General features: G+C 47.1%; 2 protein-coding genes across 5 annotated transcripts; one reads left to right on the forward strand and one right to left on the reverse strand.

The window, feature by feature from the left end:
* Positions 1 to 833: 833 nt before the first annotated feature.
* On the reverse strand, positions 834 to 13,440 carry agpat3.S (1-acylglycerol-3-phosphate O-acyltransferase 3 S homeolog). 3 transcript variants are annotated; one of them, NM_001094190.1, is given in 9 exon segments: positions 834 to 3,896; positions 4,237 to 4,435; positions 4,549 to 4,624; positions 4,771 to 4,873; positions 5,664 to 5,817; positions 6,741 to 6,902; positions 6,987 to 7,156; positions 9,418 to 9,649; positions 13,407 to 13,440. In NM_001094190.1, coding segments are annotated over 8 exon segments (1,131 nt in total). In that variant the 5' UTR covers positions 9,596 to 9,649; positions 13,407 to 13,440; the 3' UTR covers positions 834 to 3,807.
* A 2,305-nt stretch (positions 13,441 to 15,745) lies between these two features.
* pdxk.S (pyridoxal kinase S homeolog) lies at positions 15,746 to 27,837 on the forward strand. Of its 2 annotated transcripts, none has more exons than XM_041583533.1 (11): positions 15,746 to 16,880; positions 17,431 to 17,485; positions 18,078 to 18,182; positions 19,735 to 19,818; positions 20,227 to 20,273; positions 20,816 to 20,901; positions 20,998 to 21,043; positions 21,163 to 21,274; positions 22,178 to 22,314; positions 23,224 to 23,290; positions 24,103 to 27,837. In XM_041583533.1, the coding sequence occupies exons 1-11, from the start codon at positions 16,725 to 16,727 to the stop codon at positions 24,213 to 24,215; spliced, it is 1,008 nt and encodes a 335-aa protein (XP_041439467.1). In that variant the 5' UTR covers positions 15,746 to 16,724; the 3' UTR covers positions 24,216 to 27,837. The 2 variants fall into 2 exon arrangements, with proteins under 2 accessions (XP_041439467.1, XP_018104504.1); XM_018249015.2 differs by having other exon boundaries at positions 15,753 to 16,823.
* The last annotated feature ends 84 nt before the right edge of the window (positions 27,838 to 27,921 follow it).

Here is a 27,921-nt window from a genome sequence, read left to right on the forward strand (position 1 = left end):
ACATGGTAATTAAAATCCTGCCAGAGTCTAGCTGGGGGCACACAAAGGAAAATTTAGAATATACTTTAAGTATAGGGCCACTAATCCATCTGATAGAATAGTTGTGATAGAAACTAGGGTGAGATATTTGTTGTAAGGGCCAGTTCCAGCACATGTATAATATTGCTGGGGATTATATGGTAATGGACTCTTAAAATATCTAATAATAAACACCAGTTCCAGTTAACAGAGCCAGAACTAGGGGTAGGCAGAAGAGGCATCTGCCTAGGGCGCAACTCTGTGGGGGCACTGGGCAGGTACCTGTTCAAGATTCTTCTGCCTACCCCTAGCCTGGATTTGCTTCCCTCTACAGGTATTGCCTACCCCCTCTGTCGCTCACTCTTCTGTCCCTCCCTGCCTCACTCCTCCCCTGTGCGCCCCTCCCATCCGTCCATCCCTCCATCTCTCCTTTCCTCCCCTATCTTTCCCTCCCCTGTCCATCTCTCCTGTCTCCCTCCCTCCATCTGTCCCCTGTCCATCTCTCCTTCCCTCCCCGTCTGTACCTCCTTCCCTCTCTTGTCCATTACTCCTGTCTCCATCCCTTCCGTTCCTCCTTTCCTCCCTGGTCCCTCCACTTCCCCTTCTTGCACCTACGTTATTGTGCAGGGGGGTAAGCCGACCAGGTTGCCAAGGGTGCCCAGTAGTCTTGGCCCGGCCAGTTAATCTTCGGGTTGGAAATACTGTATATATCATGCTTTGCATACGTGTGAATACATGGGCTGCTTTGATACTCTTCTCCCAGTCCGGCCCTGTACCCCACCCCCAAGGAGTACAATGAAATAACTACACAGGTGCACATTCCATTTAGATCTTTAATCCCACAGTGATGATGTACTCTAGTGGCACCCTCGCAATCCCTAGGCACAGCAGTACAGGGGCAGCATTGACACCATTATAATGTGCCTGTACCCACTTTGGTAAAGACACCCCGCCACCACTCTTGTGCCTGTAATTCCTGTTGCACCTATTGAAGGGTGTGTAAGTGCAACTCCATGTCCTCCCTCACAAATCTGTGTCTCCAGAATGAGCAGTGTCAGTGTCCTGCCCACACACCCATTTAGGAGTCGCACACTGTAGTTCACGTATTATTTATTACTCCTAGTCGATCGTTACATGGGTGAAAAATGGGCAGAAATATGTGAACTGAAAGCAGAGTACACAGATACCCCCCCATGTGTACAAACACTCACACAGGAGCAGCTCCCCCCTTGTGTACAAACACGTGCAGCATGTAAATGCCAAATACAGCTTTCATTCCATATACACACCATACAATCAGCGCTACCCATACAATCAGCACTCCCCCTACACACAAACGTCAGGGTGACCCCTGCTCTCTCCCTTCTCTAGTCACCAATTCCTACACCCTAGTGTGCACAACAGCAGCCCCTCCTAAGCAGCTCCATTCATAAAATGTCTGAGGCTCCAGGGGACCACAGCTTCTCAGTATCAGCAGCAGAATGAACTAACACAGGGCAGGGAATATACACTGGCTCCTACCCTGACGTGGTCAACAGACTCACAACACCGAAAGGTGCAGGTGCCCCGAGAAGGAGAGGGACGGGGAATACACAGGGCACCTGCACCTTTTGAAGGAGGACACACACCAGTCTGGGACCCCAAAGGGGGAACATTAGTGCAACTATGGGGTAACTATGTAACTGTCTCACATGCTGAAGGGAACATTAAATAAGAAAAGTAACACTATATAATAATACTAAGCCCCAGGGGCATCATTCACAGACCATATCCAGCATTAATCAGTAGTCCACATGCTTGTGCATTCACTATAATGGGAGCACCATGTACCTCTCCCTCACCACAATCACACACTGCAGCCCATTCTCTAGGAGAGCACATACAACAGAGCAGCACATAACACTCATACATGAGACACGACTCTCAGCAAGCAAATCATTCACCAAGACCTCCCTTACACTCCTTTTATGCACAGATTTTAGTGGGTGCACCATTCACTCAGTGCAACAGATACACAGTTCTCAGCGGGTGCACCATTCCCTCTGTGCAAGAAATTCACATATTTTAGTGGGTGCACCATTCACATTGGGAGAGCAGGCAACGGACCCACTGCACAGAGCTTTCAGCGGGAACATGACAAATAGTGCAGAGCTTTGATTAAACCGTTACACCAGTAAGTACCCAGCAGATGGGCCACATACACACACAGGGTCACATCTACCAGAGGATCACTGTGCAAGTGAGGTTTCTTCCATGATGAGAGAGAACATTCTGATGCACAATCGCTCCAGTTGGTCCTGAGATGTGGCCCTTGCACACATTCACACACACTGCTCTAGGACACACGTGTAAGCCCATAGGATTAGCCCCTACATTAGTTACTCCACTCTATGGGATGACGATATGCCTTTAAATGAACATCATGATTATGTCTGACACCACCTCTATCTAGATCTACTGCTATCCTCAGGCAGAGGCAGCATTAAACCCTAAAGGGGCCACATGGCCTAAATCTGGCTAACAGAATAGCAAAACTGAGGGTGGTAGTTAGGAAGTTCAGAGATGTTGGACCCCCAGACCACATCCAAAATATTCTGAGACAGTGTCTCAGAGGGAATTTGGGAAAACAATTTGGGAAATATTGGGTCCCGTCCCCCCATGCTTAATGACCCGTGGCTGCACACAGCTGCATTCCCTTCTCTGTTTCCTGTAAAATTAGTGGGAAGCACAAGAAGGGAGGTGCCTCAGGTGAGGGGCTATATCTAACGTAACTACCATTGGCTATATGTTTTAAATTGGGTTTCTATCAGAATTGTTCACACACACACACCCCCCCCCCCCATCAGTACCCTGTGCAAATACATGTTAAAGTCACCTCACTTTGCAACACAGGCCAGCTAGTTGGCACCATGTTCCTGGCTTCACCCTCCCCTGACTGGAAACCCAGCTCCTGCTCAGCGGGGACCCACTATACAAAGTATAGAACTTTGCCCCCTTCCCAAACAGTGTGTGTATACCGAGCCGCGAGGTAGTGTGCGTGTAGCAAAGGGAGGGGGCCTGCCAAATGGCAAGTTTAGGGGTGAGATTTGGAGAGGATACCATTTGTTCTTCTAGACAGTCCTGGAAGCCCAGTGTGAGATTCAGGGTGAGCACTGCAGATATTGTTGGAATAGTTGCTAAGGGGTGTTCAAGGTTAAGGGGGTCCTAACCTTGTACCTTTGTACCTCAGAGCAGGGCTTCAACAAAAAAAAAAAACTCAGTGGTGTAGTGTTGTGTGTGCACAATTAGAGCAGAGCCCTTGCACACTCCTCTCCAAATCTAGTCGCAGAGCAGTCTGTCCTTCCACAGTCTCATCATGCTTTGTTCTATGCAGAGGAGAGCAGATTGGTGTGTGTTTTTTTTCCATGCAGAGAAAATGCTGCGTTTTCTGGGGGCCTCCTGTGGCCCCTTTGACGGCCAGAAGATCTCATAAGGTGGAGGGGGGGGTCTGGCTCAGAGAGGTGCGCAGCAGCAGAGAGTGGGGTATTATATGTCTGGAGAATGAGTTCCCCCTGGGTGCATGATTACAGGATGGCTTGTGATGAGAAATTATGCAGCATGAAAAGGAATTAATACAGTCACTGGTGTTGTGGGCAGTAAGCAGGTTTGCTTGCGCCTATGTAATGGCGGGATCCTATTGGCTCTTAAAGTCACTGTGTGGCCCATATGAGCTTCCTCCTCCTCCTCCTCAGGTCACATTAGTAAGAAATAAAAAGATAAAGTCCAGGTTGTGCCAGTGTTTCCCTGCAGCTAAATCGACTTCTTCACCTCATGATTCCCGTAACTTGATCCCCGGTCGATCTCCGTCACACCAATCAGGCGCCGCACTGCGAATGAGGCTTCGGGGAGGAGAGAAATAAGCAAATTAACAGCCAATCAGCCCAGAAGCCCATCTAGAAATCATTCATGTACTATATTTAAATATCCCATCCCAGGTAACAGTGACTGCTCCCTACTTACCTGCCTGCAGTCATTTCTATTGGGCAGGCAGCTTCCCTGTAGTGTCAGGAAGGTGGAAGGGCAGCCAGAGAGGAAAAACTGCCAGACACTTAATGGTTAAAACTATATCATGGGCCAAATCATTAAATGAAATAGGGTGGTATAAATTGAATCAGATCACCAAGGCACCCATCAGCCTCTTGCCATCCCCACACAGGTCAATTGCTCATGGTATGTTACCTGTCCACATAAAGCCCATGAAGGAAAGGATAAGGAGGGGAGATCCACTGGCAAAGATCCCGATTGCGAATGAGAACAGAGGGGATAAGAGCAGTGTAGCCCAGAATAAAAAGTTAAGAAGAGTCCAAGGCCGCCTGGGGGGCACAAACTGGGTTCCTGGAAAGGTTCCCTCCTGAATGTACTGCTCCTGCAAAGCATCCTGGGAAAGAGAATGGATGTTAGTTCCCAAACACTACATGTGTACATGGTGGCAGATATCCCCTAGTAGTGCCAAGGCTACAACACAGAAGCATTGGGGGCAGCTCCTCATACCTTCTCCTGGTACAACTTGTGCAGCCAACCAGCTGCCTCCTGCTCATCCTCGGGAATCTCTTCTATAGGGAAGCGTCTGGGCACAATAAAGGAGAGATGGTGCATGATTAGGAAAGAAAATATCATGACACCCTATAAGCTGACTGTATAATATACACCTGTCCCCTCTCACTTTTCAAAACATTAACCCCTCCTCCACAACAACCCTCAGTTAAATCTCACCTTACACACATATCGGCCTCATACTTCTTCCCATACAGAATACCCAGCAAGGATGGATTCTTGTTCCCGCGGAAATTTAATGTTACATCATACACCGCTGAGACTGCAAAAATAAGGGTAGAAATGTGACTGGGGGACACCTCAACCCCAAAACAGCTTAAGTGGCCCCAAATATCTTATATGTCACTGCTCCTTCCATCTCTTGTTCTCCTGCATCTCTAGCGCAGCTCCTTCTGTCCTACCCCAATGTCACTACCCTGCCCCATCACTGCTGGTGTGAATCTGGTCTGGTCGGACTGGCCCTCAGGGATTCCAGGAAAACTCCCGGTGGGCCAAAGTGTCAGTGGGCCCTTCTGCTCAACCAACTATTTGCCTTGTATGCCTATACAACAGCAATTGCCCCATTTCTATACAAGAATAAAGAAAAGAAATGGAGGAGGAGACAGATGATAATATTTGAGGAGAAGTGATTGAAAGAATAAAGAAAGTGAATGACAAAGAAGGAAAAATAGTTTGGAGAGTGGGCCTGTGGCCATAGATTTTCTGGTGAGCCCCAGGCATCCCAGTCCGCACTGTGCCCGTGGTCTCCTTGGCATGCAGCACTTCTGATGGTGCAAGCAACAGAGATACAACTGCTCAGGTCACTTGTCCACCAGGGGGTGCAAGAAGCACAGTGACATAGAAGAAGGACACTGGACATATAGATCTGTAGGGGCTGTCATAGTGTTCTACTTAATCCAGAGATGCCAGTCAATCAGTGGCCCTAGAAGCTAAATGAATGTAGTTTCATGCTCCAAATGTGTATTTGCTTTTGTAGGACCACGGCTGTGCTCACCGGTTTAGAATGTAAACGCTTCCCTCAAGGAGCAGAGAAAAGAGTTGGGGGTATATACCTGTGCCTCTCAGACACTGGACTGCAGTAGTGAACCCTTTGGTACGAGGCAAGAGATGATGTTTGAGACGAGCGAGGCCTTTCTTATCCGCCACCTCCATACTGATTTTGTGCTTGGTCTCTGTGAATCGGGTGCCCTCACAGTACAGCAGGAACTAGAGCACAGGAAAACAAATGAGGGTGGGGGCAAGAAACAAGTGGGGCTGAATGGACTATCTAAGAAAAGGGCAGTAAGGGAAGGGAAGACTAGAGAAAAATCTGATTCTTAAGATAAAATAACAGGTGACTAACAAAGGATTGTAAATTTAGTGTTTGATTTAGTTGAAAGGGGTTGTTCACCTTCAAACACGTTTCCAGTTCAGTTAGTTTCAGATAGTTCATCAGAAATAACGACTTTTTCTAAAGCAGCTCCGGGAGGGGGGTTGTCGGCTGTTTAAATGTTCCAAATTGATACATAAAATTGATACACTCCTTATGTTTGTCCCTGCTGAGCAGAATCCCAGAGTTTTATCATTAGGTAACTGTTAGAATTGATACAATGTTTGCCAATATTCCACAGATGCTGCTGAGAAATGTGTCAACTAATTGTATCAAATAGATGTAACAAATTGTAACAGATGCTCCTGGATCACTGAGCTGCCAGACAAGCCCCAGAGACAAGAACATTAAACTTGAAACTTACATTTTGGGGAAAACTGTAAAAAAAATAAAAGATGGGAAGCAATTGAAAAAAGTCTTTGTTTATGGTGAACAATCTAAAAACAACTGAACTGAAAAAAAGTGTTTGGAAGGTGAACAACCCCTTTAAAGGGCAGCAATCATAACTAAGATCATTTACTAAGTAAATACACTATGTGAAAGTTCAAGAAAACAGAGGCTATTCCATCAGATTCTCTCATTTACAACCTAATATAACTCTGTATTACAAACCTCAAACCCTGTGTTAGCTAAAGGGAAAGTCATGCTATGCAGGAGACCACCTCAGTCCCTAAAGCAATCTGTATGGTCTTCTGCCATGCTGCTCTGATACATAAATCCAATAAGGTCTCATCCTCATATTGCCCCTCTCTGCACTCACCCACATGTATTCTGGGTAGTCCCTCAAGTCCCTGAGCCCCTGGATCACGGTATCTCTGTCCTCCTCCCACTTGCGTTTGCAGAATACAATCTCCAGGAAATACCAGGTCCAGCCAATCAGCGGCACCATCAGCAGCTCATTCTTTGCCAGTACCTTGGAGCTCTGCAACAAGCAAATTGCACTTAGATGGCACAAAGTACTGTATATGGGGGGGGGGTGCTATAAGGTTTAATTATGGCAACTTACCCCCAGGACGCCATAGCGTTCGCACATAGTCCAGCCGCACAGGAAATCAATTTCATAGTTATGATTAAGGATTACAATAACGTGCTCCTTCCCAAAGTGATCGATGGTCTGCTGGTCAGTGAAGAGGGTGCACTGGGTGCCGGACCACCACTCCAAAAGCATCACCAGTTCTACAGCCACGGACAGAAAGAGAGAGATTATACTTCTGAGTAACCACTGGGAATAGACCGACATCTAGGTATATGTGAAAGGGAGATGCCCCCATCACAGACATGGCACTGCAGTAATGGGTTTAATAACCAGAAAAATAATGGCAGCCCCACTGATATGAATACACACAAATATGCAGATATATATATATAGTACACAGGGGCAAGTATCTATCCCATCAGGGTATATATTGTCATTTAGCCCCCCCTTCCCGAGCCTAACAGGGTCTTGGGGGGGGGGAAGAATGGCTGGCAATGGAAGAATGACTATAGCCGCACCCTTAGAATAACGCAGGCCTTACACTGGGGCATTTGGATACAGAAATTTATAACCAATAAATGTCATGCTGTTCTTGGACTGTACCATTCCTGTGACTCCTGGGGGGAGGGCAGATAAAAGCAGGACTGGATGTAGCCTAATGGCGTATCATTCATTATACAAGAAAAGGATCTATCCGATCCTTCCCTACATTTAGAACTTGATCCATTATCTCTCAATAATTTAGAGCATTGTGGGAAAGCAGTGGGTGCTGCAATGAATAATGCAGGTTATTATTAACTATTCATTGCCTACTGTGGGGCTCAGTATAGCAGTACAGGTCTCACAGTACCTGCCTCTAATATTCCCTCCATCCATGGGAGAGTCAAAGGGGTGGTGCAACACACTAACCACCACTCCCAGCCCATGGTCATGGCCATTCCGTACTAACCAATAGCTGCACAGCTGGACCGGCCACATATGGTACTGGTTCCATAGCCAATAAGCGCCAGTTCTGGGGTAAGCAGCTTATTGGCTACCTGTTACATCCTGAGACTTTGTATGGCTGCCATAAAGCACTGACTGTGTATAAGGTTTGGGTAGCACTACTACAAGGAGAGGACTGTTTTATTGCGCAGTCGCATATTACCTACCTGACAGTGCTTGGGCCAAGAAATTGAAGGGTAAAATATCCAGATCCGAACCGTGTGCCCTGGTTTATTGCTAAAATAGGTACCATTGGATATATGAACAGAGTGTTGCTCTAGAGCAGGACAATACTCAGGCCTTACATGAGAGGTGGATACAATGCTACTCATGGGTGGGACCGTATGCAGGCCTCACATAACATTTTGATAAAATGTTGCTCAGGGGCAAGATGATCCTCAGATATTATATGAGAGGTGGATACAATGTTGCACAGGGGAGGGGCAATATGCATGCCTCATACAAGATTTCAATATAATACACAAAAGCCATGAATATCTTGTAAATTATATCCTTATAAACGGTGAGTAGTGATGTCATCAGTTATAAACGGTGAGTAGTGATGTAATTTCTGTCACATGACTCACTAAAATTTGTGTATTATAATAAATAAAGTACCCCCAGTTGTAAAATATGAGGATATTATAAGTTACCTCGGAGTTCCATGACCTGTATAAAAACACTCGGCCTTCGGCCTCGTGTTTTTATATGGTCATGAAACTCCTCGGTAACTTATAATATCCTTATATTTTACAAGAGGGGGTACTTTATTCACTATATAACGCTGCTCAGGGGCAGGATGATACTCAGGCCTCATATAAGATTTCAATATAATGCTGCTCAGGGGCAGGATTATACTCAGGCCTCATATACGATTACAATATAATGCTGCTCAGGGGCAGGATGATACTCAGGCCTCATATAAGATTTCAATATAATGCTGCTCATGGGTAGGATTATACTCAGGCCTCACATAAGATTTCAACACAATGTTGCTCAGGGGCCGGATGATACTCAGGCTCATATAAGATTTCAATATAATGCTGCTCAGGGGCAGGATGACATTCAGAACATACATGAGAAGCGGATACAATGTTGTTCAGGGTGGGACAATACTCTGGCCTCACATAAGATATCAATATAATGCTGCTCAAGGGCAGGATGATACTCAGGACATACATGAGAAGTGGAAACACGTGCTCAGGGGCAGGACAATATGCAGGCCTCATATAAGATTTTGATACAATGCAGCTCAGGGGCAGGATAATACTCAGATGCTACATAAGGGTGCAGTCAAGGAAAATAACATGGCAGCTCCCACTCATAAATACAAATATACAGAGTAGAAATGTTCTGTGTGCATGATACAATCCACAGAGGTGGGGCAAGTAAATAATATTCAAAAAACTAGGGTACAAGACCCCAGTGCCCACCCTTCCCCACACAGAGATAAATGCCCTCAAACCACAATACTCACGGCTCCATAGCAAGTAGGCCATGCGACAGTTGATCCTGCGGTATAGCGGCTTGTTGATGCCCCATAGAGGCAGGGTGCAGAGCTGCAGGAAGTTGATAATCAGGCCGCTCATAACAAACACAAAGCCAATGAGGAGGTGGACCACAAACTGAGTCTTCAGGAACCCCCAGAGCCCCATCCTGCAGGTGTGGATCAGAATCGCTTGCACGGACCCTCACTTAGTGTCACCGTCCTGAAACAGAACATGGAACAGCCTATCACAGAACAGAAAGTTATACGTTACCACAATTACGGGGGGGGGGGGAGTTAACACATTCCCACAGGAATATGACATTAAAATGGAAATTTCTGGAACCACAATCACACATAGGAAGTGGAAGGAAGGGGCAGGGTAGGATGGTATGGAAAAAGGGAGGGAAAAAAGGAGGGAAACATTTGAGAGGGCAGGACCCTCTAAGTTAGAATGAAGAATAGAACCTGCCCCGTGATTCCACTGTGCCAGATCCAACCTTGGCACACACATACAGGTAAGTCATCACACACAATCTTGCTCTGTAGCAAATCACACAGATATGCCCTACGTGCTAACTACATATATAACCCTCTTGAGTGCAGGAGACACAGACTAGCCCCCAGCACTCACCAGTACAGATAGTAAATGAGTGTCAGAAGAGTCAGACTTGCCCCCAGCACTCACCAGTACAGATATTAAACAAGTGCCAGAAGAGTCAGACTTGCCCCCAGCACTCACCAGTAAAGATATTAAACGAGCGCCAGAGAGTCAGACTTGCCCTCAGTACTCACCAGTACAGATAGTAGAGGAGTGCCAGAGCAAAGAGAGTGGCGCACACGCCAGAGAAGAGACAGATGGCAGACTGATTAGCCAACATGCTGGGATAGGACTGGGAGGTCTCGCCGCCTCACCAACACAGGGGGACAGCTGTTGCTTCTGGGTGGGCCACAGAAAAAGAATCAGCAAAGGACAGAAACCCGGCTACTGGGGAAAGCAGTTCAGGGGGTAAAGGTGGCAGCAGTGGGTTCAGCTCGGGTTCTGCTCTGAGGATCCAGACAAGGCAGGAGGGTCCTTTCCTAGAGCAGCGCTGATGTTAATCGTCTCCTTGATGCCCCAGGCTGTGCCCTTGAGAACTTCCTCTTGCTCCAGGGGAAGGGGCAGGATATTTACTCTCTTGGTGCTAACTGGGTGCTATCTTCCCTTATTATTTGTTGCAGTTCTATTGCACGGGGTCCTACGACTGCTCTGGGGGCTCCCACACACTCACACAGCAGGTGAGGCTACTGGTAATCCCACAAATCCATACGGATTAAGATTGAGCCGAGGGAGGAAACTGTACTGTCAGCACAAAGTGTGAGAGAACAGCCGCGGGTACAAAAGAAGGGAGGTCCCCATCCGCTATGTGCTATCCAGATCCAAATTACCCAATGGCAGCAGTGATCTCCTGCCCATGCCAAGGAGCCACTAACCGTTCCATAGAGTTACAGGCTGAATATCTTTTGCACCCACAGGATGATGCCCGTCTCTGCCGATTGTGTTAAAAATGGAGGTGTGCTGAATCCAAGATTCAGCTGAATCCAAAAAATCACGATTTTTGTCACACAAACAAGTTAAGAAATGTTTAACTATGCACGTGGTTTCTTTATCCCTTCCCTTATTTGCATATGCAAATTAGCGTTTGGATTTGGTTCAGTATTCAGCCGAATATTATCCAAAGGATTTGGCTGAATCCTAAAATAATAGATGCGGTGCATCCCTATTAACAAGGGGACATGGACTATGGGCAGTGCCAGGCAGCCCCAGCTGCCAGTGCTGGGACACATTACACCTCGGTCACCTGCAGTACCAAGTTTCACCTGCATCAGAACAGCGCCGCCAGCTATCAACCCAAAATAAAATGAGCAACTGCTCATTAGCCAAGTCTCCTAATGGGTTCTTACCTCGATACAAACACTGCCACCCACATCAGGAACATGAGGTCATAGGCCATAGGCACCATCCCTGACCCTGAGCATGGTGAAACACGGCTGGCTATAGGCCACATACGACCTTCAAAGTAGCCAATGGCATTGTTTATGAGGCCTAACCGATAGTCGAATGAGCTCAAATCAAATATTGATCAGGAAGGTAATGGTCTACAGAGACATCCCATAAAACTATGGCAGCATAGGTATTCCCCTGTACTAAGCACAATTCAGCAGGAACAGCCCCCTAAGTTTGCTCATGGTCTGTACAGAGAGATCCCATAAAACTATGACAGCATAGGTATTCCCCTGTACTAAGCACAATTCAGCAGGAACAGCCCCCTAAATTTGCTCATAGTCTGTACAGAGAGATAACATAAAACTATGGCAGCATAGGTATTCCCCTATACTAAGCACAATTCAGCAGGAACAGCCTGCACAGAGGTACACACACACACACATTAATCTGGGCAGGAAGCGGTACATTGACTCTTTAGGGAGAAGTGTTACCGTGACATGTTTATAATGAAGAAAATAAATGTGAAACGTGGAAGTAAAGGTCAGTCTGTGAGTTGACAGATAAGGGCAGCAGAGAGTTGAGGAGACACAGGAATATTAGCCGCTCTCAGATACTAATGTAAATACAGATTTAGTTAATCAGCTTACAGTGCAAAGACTCCAAGTCCCCCACCCCCACTCAGCAAACAGCCCTCCATGCCAGAGTCCAGACAGACGTATGTACCTATATTATCTATCAGACACGTCTTCTTCTCCAGCCCCCAGGTGAGATCCACACCATCACCTCCTCTCTCTCTCACCTGGCTGAACCTGCCTCCCCTTGTATTATATTTCCAGCCATCAGGTTACCATATACGGGGGGTGGGGGTTTAGATGACAGCAGGAAACCGGCACTCATATAACCCCCTGTGAACTCTATCAGGATTCAGTGCCAACACCCAGGTCAATCATTCAGTCACTTCTATGCCAGGTCTCCCAGTCCCCTCCCTGCCCAATAGCTTTGCATCCCCTCCCTCTCCAATAGCCTATCACCCCTCCCTGCCCACTACCCTAGCACCCATTCATGCCCAATAGCTTTGCACCCCTACCTGCTCACTGCCCTAGCATCCCTACCTGTTCTGTTCCTTCTCCAGTGATACAGAAGCACTTCCCCCTCCTCCCCCCAGACACAGGCTCCTACTAACCCAGTAAAATTGCCCTCCCTGCACCAAGTCATGAGTATATTAGTCTGGGTATGGAGACACATTCTGCTCAACCAACCTCTAGTTGGATTAGTGGGTGGGTTTATAAATCAATTTGGGAAAAGACCGCATTGGGTCAATGATGCTGATCTCCCCAATATTGATCCTATTACTATTGAAGCCCCATTCACTCCTGTGTACCCACCTATCCCCCTGCCCTATTCCCTCCTGTGTACCCACTTCTCCCTCATCCCATTCCCTGCTGTGCATCCACCACTCCCCCATTCTATTCCCTCCTGTGCACCCACCTCTCCCCCTGCCCCATTCTCCCATGTGTACCCAAGTCTCCCCATCCCATTTCCTCCTGTGTACCCAACTCTCCCCCTCCCCTATTCCCTCCTGTGTACCCACCTCTCCCCCTCCCCCATTCCCTCCTGTGAACCCAACTCTCCCCCTCCCCCATTCCCTCCTGTGAACCCAACTCTCCCCCATCCCATTCCCTCCTATGTACCCACCTCTCCCCCATTCTCCCGTGTACCCACCTCTCCCCATCACATTCCCTCCTGTGTACCCACCTCTCCCCCATCCCATTCCCTCCTGTGTACCCACTTCTCCCCCCCCCATCCCATTCCCAAATATGTACGCACCTCTCCCGCTGCCCCATTCCCTCCTGTGTCCCCTCATGCCCCATTCTGTTGTGCATGACATTAGCAGTCAGACGCAGAATTAGGCGCAGGGTCCATTCCCAGACGAGGGCCCCCCATGTGTCTCTTTGCCCCACATTCTCCTTACACAGCCCGCAGCGCTACTTACCCGTCCAGCAAAGCTAGAAATTGCAGACTCCTTGCCTCCTGTCCTCCAGTCATCGCGCGAGAGTGTGACACACCACCATACGTGAGTACCGTGACGCGTCACGCAGCCGTCCTGTCGCAGTGACCGAGAGGCGGCGCCACTGTGCGGAAGCTTCTGCTCAGATCAGAGCGGCTCCTGCTCATTGGGAGTGAAAAGAAAGAAACGAAGGAATCTGTTTAGTTTATGAATTTTATGGTCCCAGTTGTTGTTTTGCACGCGGGCCGGAAGTCTGACTCAAGTAGCAACGGGACACAATGAGAAAAAGGGATAGTTTCCTCTTTGTTTCCTGTCAATTCCGCGGGGGCCGGACCCGGTTCTCAGTGTCACGGACATCCCCGTACTATTTCCTATTGACTCGTTTTGTGTTAGTTGTGACTTATTCAGCAACTCTCCAGTTGCCATTTTATTTTGCACTGATTTGAATGAGAGACTGGAATATGAATAAGAGGAGGAATAAAAAAGTAGCAATAACAATACATTTGTAGCCTTATGGATCATTTGTTTTTGGATGGGGTCAGTGACCCCTATTTGAAAGCCTGAAAGAGTCAAAAGAAGAAGGCAAATAATTAAAAAAACGATAATAAATAAATAATAAATGACCAATGGGACCATTTAATAACATAGTAAACGTTATTCTAAAGGTGAACTGCCCCTTTAAATGCTGAGCCTGTGCTGCTCCCGACTGTGCCGCGTTTGCCCTGGTTTTAGGCCCCTTAAAAGTCCCACATTCTCGCTTGTACCTCACCATCTTGTGAGATAAGGCCCCCAATAGCAATCCATATGCTTTATAAAATATGGCTGCCTGGAGAGGAGGAGCCTGTTTGAGATGCGCCACTGTGTCTGCCGTAGAATAGTGTGATGGTCTTGTTATGAAGGGGGGGTGAGAGGGTATTTTCAGGTCGGAGCTACTTCTTGCCACCACAATACACACGGCAGGTAAGTATGTTCCTCTTTCTCTTTTTCAGTTGAGAAGGTTCAGATTCCATAGGGGCTTGAGGCAATGTGAGGGAGGCACTATTCCAGCACATGGAGTTGTACAAGCTATTCCAGTGCGCAGGGAGTTGTAGGCGCTATTCAGTGTTGGACTGGCCCACCGGGATGCCAGGAAAACTCCTGTTGGGCCAAGGTGTCAGTGGGCCCTTCTGCTTCTAACCTTTTGGCCTATTTCATGGTCATTCCCTATTTCTTTATGGGAATAAAGAGGCTTAATAATCAAAGACTAGGAGAATAAAGAGGGTGAGTGAGGAGAGGAGGTAAATTAGTTTGGAAAGTGGGCCCTCAACCTAAGGTTTTCTGGTGGGCCCCTGGTATCCCAGTCCGACACTGGCGTTATTCCAGTGTGTAGGGAGTTGTAGGTGTTATTCCAGCGCACAGTGAGTTGTGGGCATTATTCCAGTGCGCAGGGAGTTGTAGCCATTATTCCAGTGTGCAGGAAGGAGCTGTAGGCGCTATTCCAGCATGTAAGGAGTTTTAGGTGCTATTCCAGTGCACAGGGAGTTGTAGGCGCCATTCCAGTGTGCAGGGAGTTGTAGGCATTATTCCAGCACGCAGGGAGTTGTAGGTGCTATTCCAGTGTGCAGGGATTTGTAGGCATTATTCCAGCACGCAGGGAGTTGTAGGCGATATTCAAGCATGCAGGGAGTTGCAGGTGCTATTCCAGTGCGCAGGGAGTTGTAGGCGCTATTCCAGCATGCCGGGAGTTGTAGGCGCTATTCCAGCATGCAGGGAGCTGTAGGAGCTATTCCAGCATGCAGGGAGCTGTAGGCACTATTCCAGTGCACAGGGAGTTGTAGGCTCTATTCCAGTGTGCAGGGAGTTGTAGGCGCTATTCCAGTGTGCAGGGAGTTGTAGGCGCTATTCCAGCATGCAGGGAGCTGTAGGCACTATTCCAGCATGCAGGGAGTTGTAGGCGCTATTCCAGCATGCAGGGAGCTGTAGGCACTATTCCAGTGCGCAGGGATTTGTAGGCATTATTACAGCACTCAGGGATTTGTAGGCATTATTCCAGCACGGAGGGAGTTGTAGGTGCTATTCCAGTGCGCAGGGAGTTGTAGGCGCTATTCCAGTGCACAGGAAATGCTATTCTACAGCAGCTGAGGGTGCAGGTGAGGAAATGAGGGTCAGTGCTGTTCCAGAAATGGTGAGACCCCTGCTCCTCCCATGGCTGATTCCAGAGACAGCGTGTAATTTCCCCTTCTGCCCCTGATGGGGCATTTGCTTCAGTGCATGTTGCATTAAACAGAAGCAATGGGGCAGTTACACTCACCTTTCTACCAGTGGTGCATCTAGGTTTGCCTCCTGGCCGGTATTTTACCTGCCTGGCCATTAAAAGTTATGATTGATCCCAATATTAATATAAAAAAGATAAATATATAGGAAGGCAGGTATTTTTTCCAGAAAAGGTAGCAACCCTAGGTGCATCAACATTCTGTCCTACTCATGAGCCACAACCAGCTGTTCTCTGCCTGACACATGAACCCTAACCCGGCTGCTGCTGACTCTGCTGTGTATGGGGGCAGCATGTGTTATACAGTGAAAGCAGGTCGGGAATGGTCAGCCCACGTGGTTCAGAGATATTCGTTTTCTGAAATCGCCCGAAGATTCCTTGTCCGGCAACTTCGGGTGACTTCGGAAATCTAATTTTTCCAAGTGCCGTCCCGCCGGCGATTTACATTTTAGCAGATGGGAAGGCAGTTTGAGGGGATTAGTCTCCCTGAAGAAGAGAAGTTTGTCGCCCGGCAATTAATCTCCCTGAATCTGCCTGTGTGCACTGACCCTTATCTCCCAACCCAGTTTGATTCCAAGTCTGATTCTACTTTATCTCCTAACCCAATCTGGTTCCCCTTTGTACCAACCAAATTTAGTCCCCCTTTATCTCCCAACCCAATCTGGTTCCCCTTTGCACCAATCCAATCTGATCCCCCTTTATCTCCCAAACCAGTCTGATTCCCTTTTCTCTCCCAACCCAGTCTGATATCCCTTTTACTCCCAACGCAATCTGGTTCCCCTTTTGTCTCCCAACCGAGTCTGATTGTCCCAGGAATAAGGATGCCCCAAAAAGTGGGTGACAATGAAGTGATTCCGTGCACAGATCCTCCCACTTTCTGTCCGTCAGCTTTCAATTCCACGCCCCTTCACACAGTCCCGCCTCTGAGTCACGATTCTGTCTGATCTCGCTTTCCCCGCCCGTCAGTCAGGCGCTGCCCCGCCTTCGGCTCCTCCCCGACCAGATTAGCTTCCACGGCTGTGCCTGGCTGGGTATCTCCGTGATCTGCCCTCATGGAGGTGCCCGGGTGCTCTGAGTGCCGGGTTCTTTCCATTCAGAGTCACGTGGTACGGGGGTATGTGGGCAATAAAGCGGCCTCCTTCCCCCTACAGGTGAGACAGGGTCTGGTGGGCATCAAGGGCACAGTGAGCGGCATAAGGAGGGCATGTGTGAGTAATATAAGGGGGGCCGGTGTGAGGGATATAAGGGGGCTGTGATACTGGGGGGGCAGGTGTGAGTAATATCAGGGGGGCTGTGATACTGGGGGGGGCAGGTGTGAGGGATATAAGGGGGGTAGTGATACTGGGGGGCAGGTGTGAGGGATATAAGGGGGGCTGTTATACTGGGGGGGCAAGTGTGAGGGATATAAGGGGGGCTGTGATACTGGGGGGGAAGGTGTGAGGGATATAAGGGGGGCTGTGATACTGGGGGGGAAGGTGTGAGGGATATAAGGGGGGCTGTGATACTGGGGGGGAAGGTGTGAGGGATATAAGGGGGGCTGTGATACTGGGGGGGGCAGGTGTGAGGGATATAAGGGGGGCTGTGATACTGGGGGGTTTATGTGAGTGATCCAAGGGTCTGTTATTCTAGGGGACAAGAAGAAAAATCTAATGGGGTTTATGAGACTTGAAAGGTGAGAGGTTTGTGGGTAATTTATTATTGGTGCAGGTAGGTGAGGGGATTTTACAGGACCACTGACCTCCCCTTCTCTCTGTACAGGTTCTGGGGTTTGAAGTGGACACAGTTAATTCCGTGCAGTTCTCTAATCACACAGGTACCGTGTCCCACCCACCTATTAGATGTCTGTGTGGCCCACCCTGGGGCAGTCATTTCACTATTTTATCCCCACCCTGAGGCTGTAATCTCTGCTTTATGCCCACACTGTTGCAGTAATATCACTATTTTATCCCCACCCTGGGCCAGTAAATGCCATGATTTTACCCTGGGACTTCTACTACTATGGGTGTGGTAACCCATGGCAACCAATCAGAACTTTTTGTCTTTGCTGATGGTTTGTTCCTTCTGTTAATTTCCTGCATCATGTAACTCTAGTACACATAAATTCCTGCCCTTATTTATTTGGGGGCTTCTTATACCACTTGGAAAGAGGCAGAAGAGAAAAGGAAGACCAAATGCAAGGATTCTGAGAATGGGCCATTCTATAACATATTAATGGGGATCTATCCCCCTCCCATGATCTTAAAAGCCAGACTATAGCTGCTTCAGTATTTCCCTCCTCAACTACATATTAAACCTTTCCATGCAGCACTTCAGTCCACACTCCTCTTGTGCGCCTGATGAGTGTTTCTGCCATGTTGAGCTGCCCCTCTTTCCTCTTCTTATTATAACCCTCCCATCTCCCCTAGGCTACAACCATTGGAAGGGGCAGGTGCTGAATGCTGAGGAGCTGCAGGAACTCTATGAGGGTCTGAAACTGAACGGAGTCACCCACTATGACTATGTGATGACTGGTAACTTGCCCACAGGAAGTGATGCTGAATGAAGGATGTTCCACCTAAATATTTAGAAGGGGTTTTTACAGTGAGAGCTGCGAAGATGTGGAATTCTCTCCCTGAATCAGTTGTACTGGCTAATACATTAGATAGCTTTAAGAAGGGGTTAGATGGTGTTTAGCAAGTGAGGGAATACAGGGTTATGGAAGATAACTCATAGTACAAGTTGATCCAGGGACTGATCCGATTGCATAGTCAGGAATGAATTTTCTCCCCCTCTGAGGCAAATTGGAGAGGCTCCAAATGTTTATATTTCCTTCCTCTGGATAAACTAGCAGTTAGGCAGGTTATATATAGACTTAAAATGTTGAACTTCATGGAAGTGTCTTTTTACAACCTATGTTACTATGTATGACTGTCTCTACTTCCTTCGCAAGGGGGGGGGTGTATTTCCTGGTACTCACGTGACTGTCTCTACTTCCTTTGCACGGGGGAGTGTATTTCCTGTTACTCGTGTGACTGTCTCTACTTCCTTTGCATGGTGGAGTGTATTTCCTGGTACTCGTGTGACTGTCTCTACTTCCTTTGCATGTGGGGAGTGTATTTCCTGGTACTTGTGTGACTGTGTCTACTTCCTTTGCCTTGGGGGAGTGTATTTCCTGGTACTCACGTGACTGTCTCCACTTCCTTTACATGGGGGAGTATATTTCCTGGTACTTGTGATTGTCTTTACTTCCTTTGCATGGGGGAGTGTATTTCCTGGTAATCGTGTGACTGTCTCTACTTCCTGTCCATGGGGGAGTGTATTTCCTGGTACTCATGTGACTGTCTCTACTTCCTTTGCATGCTCGTGACTGACTTTACTTCCTTTGCATGCTCGGGACTGACTTTACTTCTTTTGCATGCTCGTGACTGACTTTAATTCCTTTGCATGCTCGTGCCTGTCTCTGCTTCCTGTAGAAACACAGGAGCCCAATTATACAGGGAGAATTAAAAAAGGGGAAACAAAACTGATAAAATGTTATTAGATAGGCCTGTTAGGAGTTCTCCCTGTATAAGTGAATCCTATCTAATCCTGGGCTACTCTTTCCCTTAGTCAGACAGGGGACCACTCCATGGTTAGGGTTGCCACCTGGCCGGTCTGGATGGTAAAAATTATGGTTGATCCCAATGTTATTAATAGGGAAAAAATATAAATATATAGGAAGGCCGGTATTTTTTTCCAGAAAAGGTGGCAACCCTACCCATGGGTAAGTCTAATCTCCTTCCAGTTCTTCCCCAAGATCAGTGCCCTGGTTCTCTGCACTTTTCAAGGCTGGGCTGTTCTCTTTCCCAAGGAAAGTGCTCCCTCCAGTGTGCCCCAGCTTTGCTTGGTGCTGTTTTGATTCCATTACTGACTGTTAATCTTATTTTCATTAACAAGTACAGTGAGTTCACTGTCTGCTCTGCTCCTCACTTCTGCTTTATATTGTCTATATGGGAATCATTTATAATGTGTGTTTGGGCATGGAATTAATTTGGGGTGACTCTTAACCAATGACCCTCTCTCTGCCTGTCCCCCACCTTGCAGGTTACAACAGGGACGCTTCCTTCCTGGCTCGGGTTGTGGATATCATACAGGAGCTTAAACAGCAAAACCCTCATCTTGTGTATGGTAAGACTGGGGCAGTTATTATATGCTAGGGTAACAAGAAGGAGTGGGCAGATGCATGGGGGTACTTACCCTAGATTCTTAGATTCCATGACTTTTGCACTGGGCCTGTGATTGGCCTGGCCGGGCCCTGCTTATGCAGCCATACTTGATTCCTGTTGGGCAGTGAGTCATTTAGTCTATAGATAATTGGACATAGTTATAATATACTGCACCATAGTCACATAACTTTCCCCTGAGGGCCTCACATCAGTCACTCAGTGTACGATGGGGCTGACTCCCACCTCTACCTTGGAGGCAAGGGGCTTGTTCATTTGTAAAGAGTTCAGAGTCTTTGGCTAAAATGTCTTGATTGACTGTTGTTTCCTACTCAATGGGGAAATTACCCAAATTCTCCTTTTTCCTCTCTAGTTTGTGATCCAGTCCTGGGAGACAAAGGGAAGGGAGAGGGATCCATGGTAAGATCAGTAACCCTCTCATCTGACCCCTAGTAAGGCCCAGAGAAGTCCCTCATCAATCAGTGGGCCCCAAGTTCTCTTTTATAGGGCCCTAGTCTGTGCAAGCTGTGGTATTCTAAGTCCAAGATCTGGAGAAGTCTCATTAGGCAGAGCTCATTGGTCTCACTTTGGTTCAGAGCTTCTGAGTTTTGATTTCTGTGTGTCAGGTGATGAGCATAAAGTAGTGGGCACCACTGCACCTTACATTGCATTTATATCCACCAATGACTAGCATTTGCACCTTGGGAACACACATTCAACCAATCACAATGCCAGAATACATACCGCTTGTGATGTTACATTTTACTGAGCAATCAGATTGCTAATGAGAGCGCCTGGAAGCACCAGATCAGGGAGGACATACAGAATTTATCGAGTGAATAGGAGACATTGCTGTGTAAGCGCTCAGGCAGTGCACTGGAGGAAGACACTACCTACATGAACACAGTAGATATATCTGCCCTCATACCCCTCTCACTCATCAGCTTCCCTTGTTTTTCCAGTATGTTCCAGAAGAATTGCTCCCAGTATATAGAGATTTGGTGGTGCCGGTCGCTAACATCATCACCCCCAATCAATTTGAGGCTGAGTAAGTATTTTTGGGGAGGTAGGGCAGGAGCATAACAAACAATCAGCTGGGCAATTATGGGTTTATTGGACACGTCACTCTCTTTCTCTTGTCAAGGTTGCTGACGGGACTGAAGATTCGCACAAAGATGGAGGCAGTGCAGGTGAGATTCTGCCCCTATTGCCCCCCTTCGGTACCTTCTGCATCTTTCCTGCCCTTCTCAATTGATCTGCTTCTCTCTTATCCTGGCTACCTTATATGTCTCCCTCCCTCTCTTTCCAGGTGATGGATGTCTTACACTCGCTTGGCCCTGACACTGTGGTTATAACCAGCTCGGATCTCCCAGCATCCCGTGGGCCAGACTATCTCATGACGTTGGCGAGCCAGAGAAAGGGTGAGGCTTAGATACTAAACAGTGGAGCCTAAAATCCCTTTTCCAAACTCAACTGGCCCTTCTGCTGCAGTACTCAATAATCAGTTCAGATATGCTTATAAATATGCTGCAGCCTGCACTGGCTGAAAACTCTGCCCTTCTTGAAATGAACCTTCGCATTTTCATTTATAGAGTCAGAATTCTGATCCAAGCTTTTTTTGGGCTTTTGTCGCCCTTTGAGTAATATGTATATAGCTGCTAAAGGCAAGCAGAAAATGTAAGAGAGCTGATTAGAAGAAGGAGGACTTGGAATTGAAACAGTTATTTATTAATGTGGATCAGGAGGAGGGAAAGTTCACTTGGGGGTTAAATCAGTTGGTTACTGAAGGTCCCATTACTGCAGCTGACTCCATAGGCCATGCCATGCACATTTGGTACAACTCTCTGGGGGAGGAGGGCCCTTGTTTTGTATGTGATTATGCTACCCTGCTGCCATTGGCTGTGAACTGCCTTTCTCTGATCCAACCAAATTGCACCAAATGTTTGGTCTGGATGAAGCTTTAAGGTTGTAGAGTCAGAAAAGACATTTTTAAACAAATCCATCATTCAGATCAAACATTTATGCAAATTTATCAGCTGTCTGCATCAATGGTTACCTTTCCTCAGGTTTCAGGGTGGAGCAGGGAAGGGTCAGCAGGCAGGCAGCCCCCAATTACTGCTGTTAAACCTGTTTCCATTAACTATTCCCTTCTCTGCTTCCTGTGATACTGGATAAGAGGCACCGACAGCGCTCTAGAAACACCACTGGAGCCCCCTTGGATATCTATTCTTCAAACATATGATGGGATTTAAATAATCCTAAAATTTCTTTCTTTTGGGGTGTCCTATTTCACCCATTTCTCTTCCTGTATCCCCCCCCTTAAGTGGACAAGCACGGGCGAATCCACACGCAGCGAATCTGCCTGGAGTTACCCCGCGTGGAAGCTGTATTCGTGGGAACTGGAGACCTATTTGCTGCTATGCTCTTGGCTTGGACACATCACCACCCCAATGACTTTAAAGTGAGTGTTGCAAATGCTAGTTCCTTGGGTGGCAGAGATGTTCTTATTAAACCTCATTGACTGGTTGGCAAACTGGCGCTTAGGCATTAGTCTATACAGAGAGATGGACTGATGGTGTCAAAAAAGGCAAGGAATGATGGGGGAGAAGCCTGTTAGAAGCAGGAGAAATAGATGAGAGGGACTGATGGAGGGAAGGTTGAGGAGAGGGACTGATGGAGGGAAGAACCATTGAGGAGAGTGACTGATGGAGGGAAGAACCATTGAGGAGAGGGACTGATGGAGGGAAAAACCATTGAGGAGAGGGACTGATGGATGGAAGAACTATAGAGGAGAGGGACTGATGGAGGGAAGAACCATTGAGGAGAGGGACTGATGGATGGAAGAACCATTGAGGAGAGGGACTGATGGAGGGTAGAACTATTGAGGAGAGGGACTGATGGAGGGAAGAAAGATTGAGGAGAGGGACTGATGGAGGGAAGAACCATTGAGGAGAGGGACTGATGGAGGGAAGAACCATTGAGGAGAGGGACTGATGGAGGGAAGAACCATTGAGGAGAGGGACTGATGGAGGAAGAACCATTGAGAGGGACTGATGGAGGGAAGAACCATTGAGGAGAGGGACTGATGGAAGGAAGAAAGATTGAGGAGAGGACTGATGGAGGGAAGAAAGATTGAGGAAAGGGACTGATGGAGGAAAGAAAGATTGAGGAGAGGGGCTGATGGAGGGAGCAGAGGTGATGGATGGAGGAAAGGGTCAGATGGAGGAGATTTCTCTGTCTGCTTGAGGGACTGATGGGTGAGGTGAAGCGAAGTGTTGATAGAGAGAGAAAAGATGGCGGGGGGTCTCAGAAATTTCAGAAGGATCTTAAGGGACACCATTTTTAAGTGAACAATCATTCTCCTTTCCAGCTTGCCTGTGAGAAGACCGTCTCAGCTATGCACCACATCCTGCAGAGAACTATCCGCAGCGCTAAGGGTGAGTCTCTTTGTCCCTGAAATGAGGAAAGGGATAAAGGTGTTCAATGTCATGGCAAGATAGTCCAGTGGCAGGAGCTATAAAGGATTTCCTTATTTCTGTAGGTCAATTCAGGGACTGAACCATGTGCTGTTGTGGGTGATGCAATAAATTGCATTCACTGATTTGGATTTAATTGGGGGAAGCTTCAATAAGTCATTGACTGGTTAGCTCAGTGGGAGGAGTTACAAGGAGGCCTATTCCATATTAAGAGAACGAAGAAGAGGCTATAGTAATCTTTGTTGCATTGTGCAGTGAGAGGAGCCACATAACAGTACAGCGAAACCTTAATTTTACATCCTCTAATTTTAAGTTTTCCCTCATTTTACAACCAATATATAAGGCATAATGTATTTCCCCGATTTTACATTTTCCTGGATGTCACACTATTTTTTTCCGGTCCCCTGAAAAATATAAAATGAGGCTTTTACTCTGACACTCTAGGGGGTGTATGATTTAATTGAAGTTATACCACAGGAGTATAGTTGCTTTAGGGCAGTGGCACACGGGAAGATTTGTCGCCCGCAATTTTTTTAGACACAGCTGCATGCAACAAATCTCCTGAAAATGCCTCTCTCCATTGCCGGGGGTAGGAATCGCTGGCGATATGCCCAACTGATCGCTAAATTGCCCCAAGTCTCCTCTGGCGGCATGTTCAGGTGATTTAGCAATCAGCTGGGCATACAACCAGCGACTCCTATTCCCAGCAATCGAGAGGCATTTTCGGGAGACATCTTCCCGTGTGCCACTGCCCTTATTCTCTGTCTCGGCAGCTCTGGCTGGTCCTGGTGTGAAGCCGTCGTATGCACAGCTTGAGATCCGGATGGTTCAGAGCAGGAAGGACATTGAGTCTCCGGAAGTTGTTGTAATTGGTACAGATTTATAAGAATGTTCTCTGGAGAACCCTGGGACCAAATTAGAAACTCCCCTTCTGCACAACTAACACACAAATAGGGCAATATGGAAACTGGATCCTGGGAACCTGCATGGATTCCAAGGGGGAACAATGAGGGGTACAGGATGATGCTGCCAATGTCTGTGCCAAATAGCTCTCCACCAGCAACTGGGATGGAGCACACCCTTACTTAGTATGCCCTCCAATGAAAAGTCACAGACAATCCAAACCAATCCAAACCATTCTTTGCTGAAAAGCCCATGAGACCTGGGACAAGTATCCACTGCTGTGAAGCAAATTGACACCCCCCCCCACACCATTGATGTAGTTCCATTTGCTTGTTGTTCCTGCAGAAAGACGGTATGGTTAATGTATATCCCTGTTTCTACCCTGTATGTGGGTAAGTAAAGGGCAGGCGGCTTGGGGATTCGATTTACTTGAGTAACATGCACCGTGGAGCTTCATTAATGACTTTCAGTATCCCAAAGTGCTTTTCTGTTACCCTCCTTCTTCGTAACGTATTTCCTGTAATGGACTCCCTTTGAGTGTGAGCTTCATGCAATAGGAAGGATCCATGTCTTGTGGCTGCTGTATGACCCTGCTAACGAGCAGACCCTTTCCCAGAGCTGCTGTCACCCTCCTTTGGGAGGACTCCATTTTCTATTGCTTCCATGTGTGTTAGTCACCCTGCTGTGGGAGGGACAGACTCCATGTCTCATGGTGCCTTTAAGTGTATGAATGTGATTTAATTGTGAGATAATTAACCCATGGTCTCTGTCCCCGGCTCCCACAAGGTGAGTTCCAGGTCTCTCAGCCCACATTATGCCAATGGTGCACCTGCTGGTGGAAATGTGTCTTTTGGGAATTGGCATCCTGGCATCTATTTCGTCAGGATGAATAGTAACTAAAGAACCCCCACACAAGGATAAGGTTAGGCCACATGTGGGATACACACTGGACTGCTGTACAAGACAGGTGGTACCGGAACCCTCTGGCTGGGAAATATTCACCCGTACAGCTCATTTATAGATTTCTGCCTGCACAAATGTGGAATCCCTAAACATGACCAGCAGCCAAGCAGAGCTCAGTGAGCATGTGCAGGTACCAGTGATACCAGAGGGGAGCACACATCAAAATCACGAGTGGAGACAACATTGTCTCCACTACGTCGTAGGGTTTCTGCTCCTCGAAGCTTTCTCTTGTACGGAAGCCCTATCAGAACGGCACGTTGTGGCCTTTGCATCATTACTGTAGGATCTAAACTTCCCCTTGACCCTCCCCTTGTTGGACCATGCACAGGTGTCCCAGGTCCAATCTTATGCCCTGTGCTTGATTTGTTTCAGCCTATCCTGTCAGCCCTAAATCTCAGGGAGCGGAGATAAGAGGCCAACACTTTGCCAGTACTTAACTAATTGCCAACAATGTGTGTTGTCGAGTCTGTGTTCCTGGTGCCAATTTCAAATGTCCCCTGTTCTTGGTAACTTTGAGGTCTTTGTGTTTGTGTTGTTTACCTGTGTCACTGGTTTCCTATTACACTGGGATGAAAGGGCCACAGATATTGTTTGTCTGAAATCCCACCACCCAGATGGAAGGTGCCAGCCCTTTAGCATGAATATCTCTCAATACTGTACAGCAACAGGAAGGCTGCCCGACCCATTTATTGTATAGCGCTGTGGAAGGAGTAATTTGGAGTCTGTGCTGTGTCAGATAATCTGCACAATAAGGCAAGTGATAGTAACCCGTAATACCAACAGGTATAACTCCTCCCACTGCATGGCATCGAAAAACTAACTCGCAACTGGAGTAAGCATAATAAAAAACAAAAATCTCATAAATCTGAGAAAACCTGGGTGTACCCTGTAAGATTAATTTATCCAACAAGGTCCCCAGCATCTGGGCCAAATTGGTATGGTCCAGTCCTTTGGAATTGGGGCAAATGATTGGATATCGCTGGTCCTAGGGAGATGGCTGCCTCACTGTGTCTTTGTGGGTTCCTCCATGTACCCCAATTCCTTCCACACCCTAAATACATAGAGCCAAGCCAATAGGCTCCTGATATGTAGTACTACTTGTGATAAGGATATTTAAATGTAAGCTCCACTGGAACAAAGATGGATGGATGACACAAAGTGCTACGGAATATGTAGGCTCTATATGAATAAGGATGATGGAAATAATAAGAGGCAGGAGTTGGTTGTATTTTGCCAAAGCTTTGTTATCTCCTAATGTTCTACTGCTCCTCATGGGAAGTACTAACAGTAATCTAGTGGCGTCCAATGGGGAGTGCTAACAGTAATCTATGGATCCTCAGAGGAAGCATTGACAGTGATCTGCTGCTCCTCATGGGAAGCTCTAGTTGATCTATTGCTCCTTATGGGGATGACTGTACTTGAATACTAACACAGCCAAACAGGCTAGACAAAATCAGTGCTATTGCGAGTATTAACATGGCAGTGCGGTGCACTGGGAGTGCTGACATAACGCCGGGTGCTCAGTAGAGAGGGACCAGGTTCTTGTAACTGGCGCTGGTGTAAGTGTCTCACAAGCAGAAATACCTTATATCAGAGGTTTTGGGACTTTTGTGATGGTTTATAACCCCCCAGTCCATCATCAGAGAGTTTACACCTGGGTGCAGATATTGCTGTATCAGCCATAGTTCTTACTAAGCACTCATTCTAACTCTCATCCTAACTACTATTCAGCCCGGGCCCTACCTAATAGTCGGGGGCCCCAAGAGAGGCCAGCAGTACTGGTTTAAGGCCTCATTGGCACCGGTGTTTAGCTGTCTGGCCCGTTTCAATCAGATTAATTAGATCAAGACAGGAAAACTGAACCCCACGGCACCAAATCATCTGAAGAAATGTTTGAGCATTTGGCTCTTTCTGGGGAGGGGCATATACGGATATGCCAATAGGCAGTGACCTCACATGCAACTTGTGTTGCATTACTGTTTGGTTGCGCCAACTAAGAGTAATTCATTTCTACACATGAAAAGTGCCATCCACCCTTCTCTGTTGGGCACAATCCTGGACAGAAGGCATATGGCACTGTACCTAAAGCTCATTCCCTGCACTTACTGGACCTTGTACAGGTAGGGGATCCATTATCCAAAAACCCGGTTAGCCAGAAATCTCCAAATTACGGAAAGGCCATTTCGCATAGACTACATTTTATTTGAATAACTCAGATTTTTAAAAAAAAAAAGATTTTCTTTTTCTCTGTAATAATAAAACAGTAGCTTGTACTTAATCTCAATTAAGATATAATTAATCCTTATTGAGAGCAGAACCAGCCTATTGGGTCAATTTAATTTTTAAATGATTTTCTAGTAGACAAAGTTTGAAGATCCAAATTACGGAAAGATCAGTTATCCAGAAAACTCCAGGCCCTGGAACTCTGGATAACAGGTCCAATACCTGTATTCTGTATAGAACAGCCATACTGACATCCACCTCCAAACCATGTGGTGACTATCAGTCCAACGCTGCTAACGGATCCCCCTTGTTTCATGTGCTTTAGCTCCACTGGTTACATTTTATTTCATGCTACTAACTGTGATCAAATGGAATTAATTGGCTCACAAAATGTCTAATAAATTATATGTGATCAGCTACTGCCCCTTCTCTTATTCATTTACAGAACAGGCCAGAATAAGCATCACTTGTGGTACAGTGGGCTTATATGTACCAATACAAGG

This window comes from Xenopus laevis, chromosome 2S (genome assembly GCF_017654675.1).
Source record: "Xenopus laevis strain J_2021 chromosome 2S, Xenopus_laevis_v10.1, whole genome shotgun sequence".
Lineage (NCBI taxonomy): Eukaryota > Metazoa > Chordata > Amphibia > Anura > Pipidae > Xenopus > Xenopus laevis.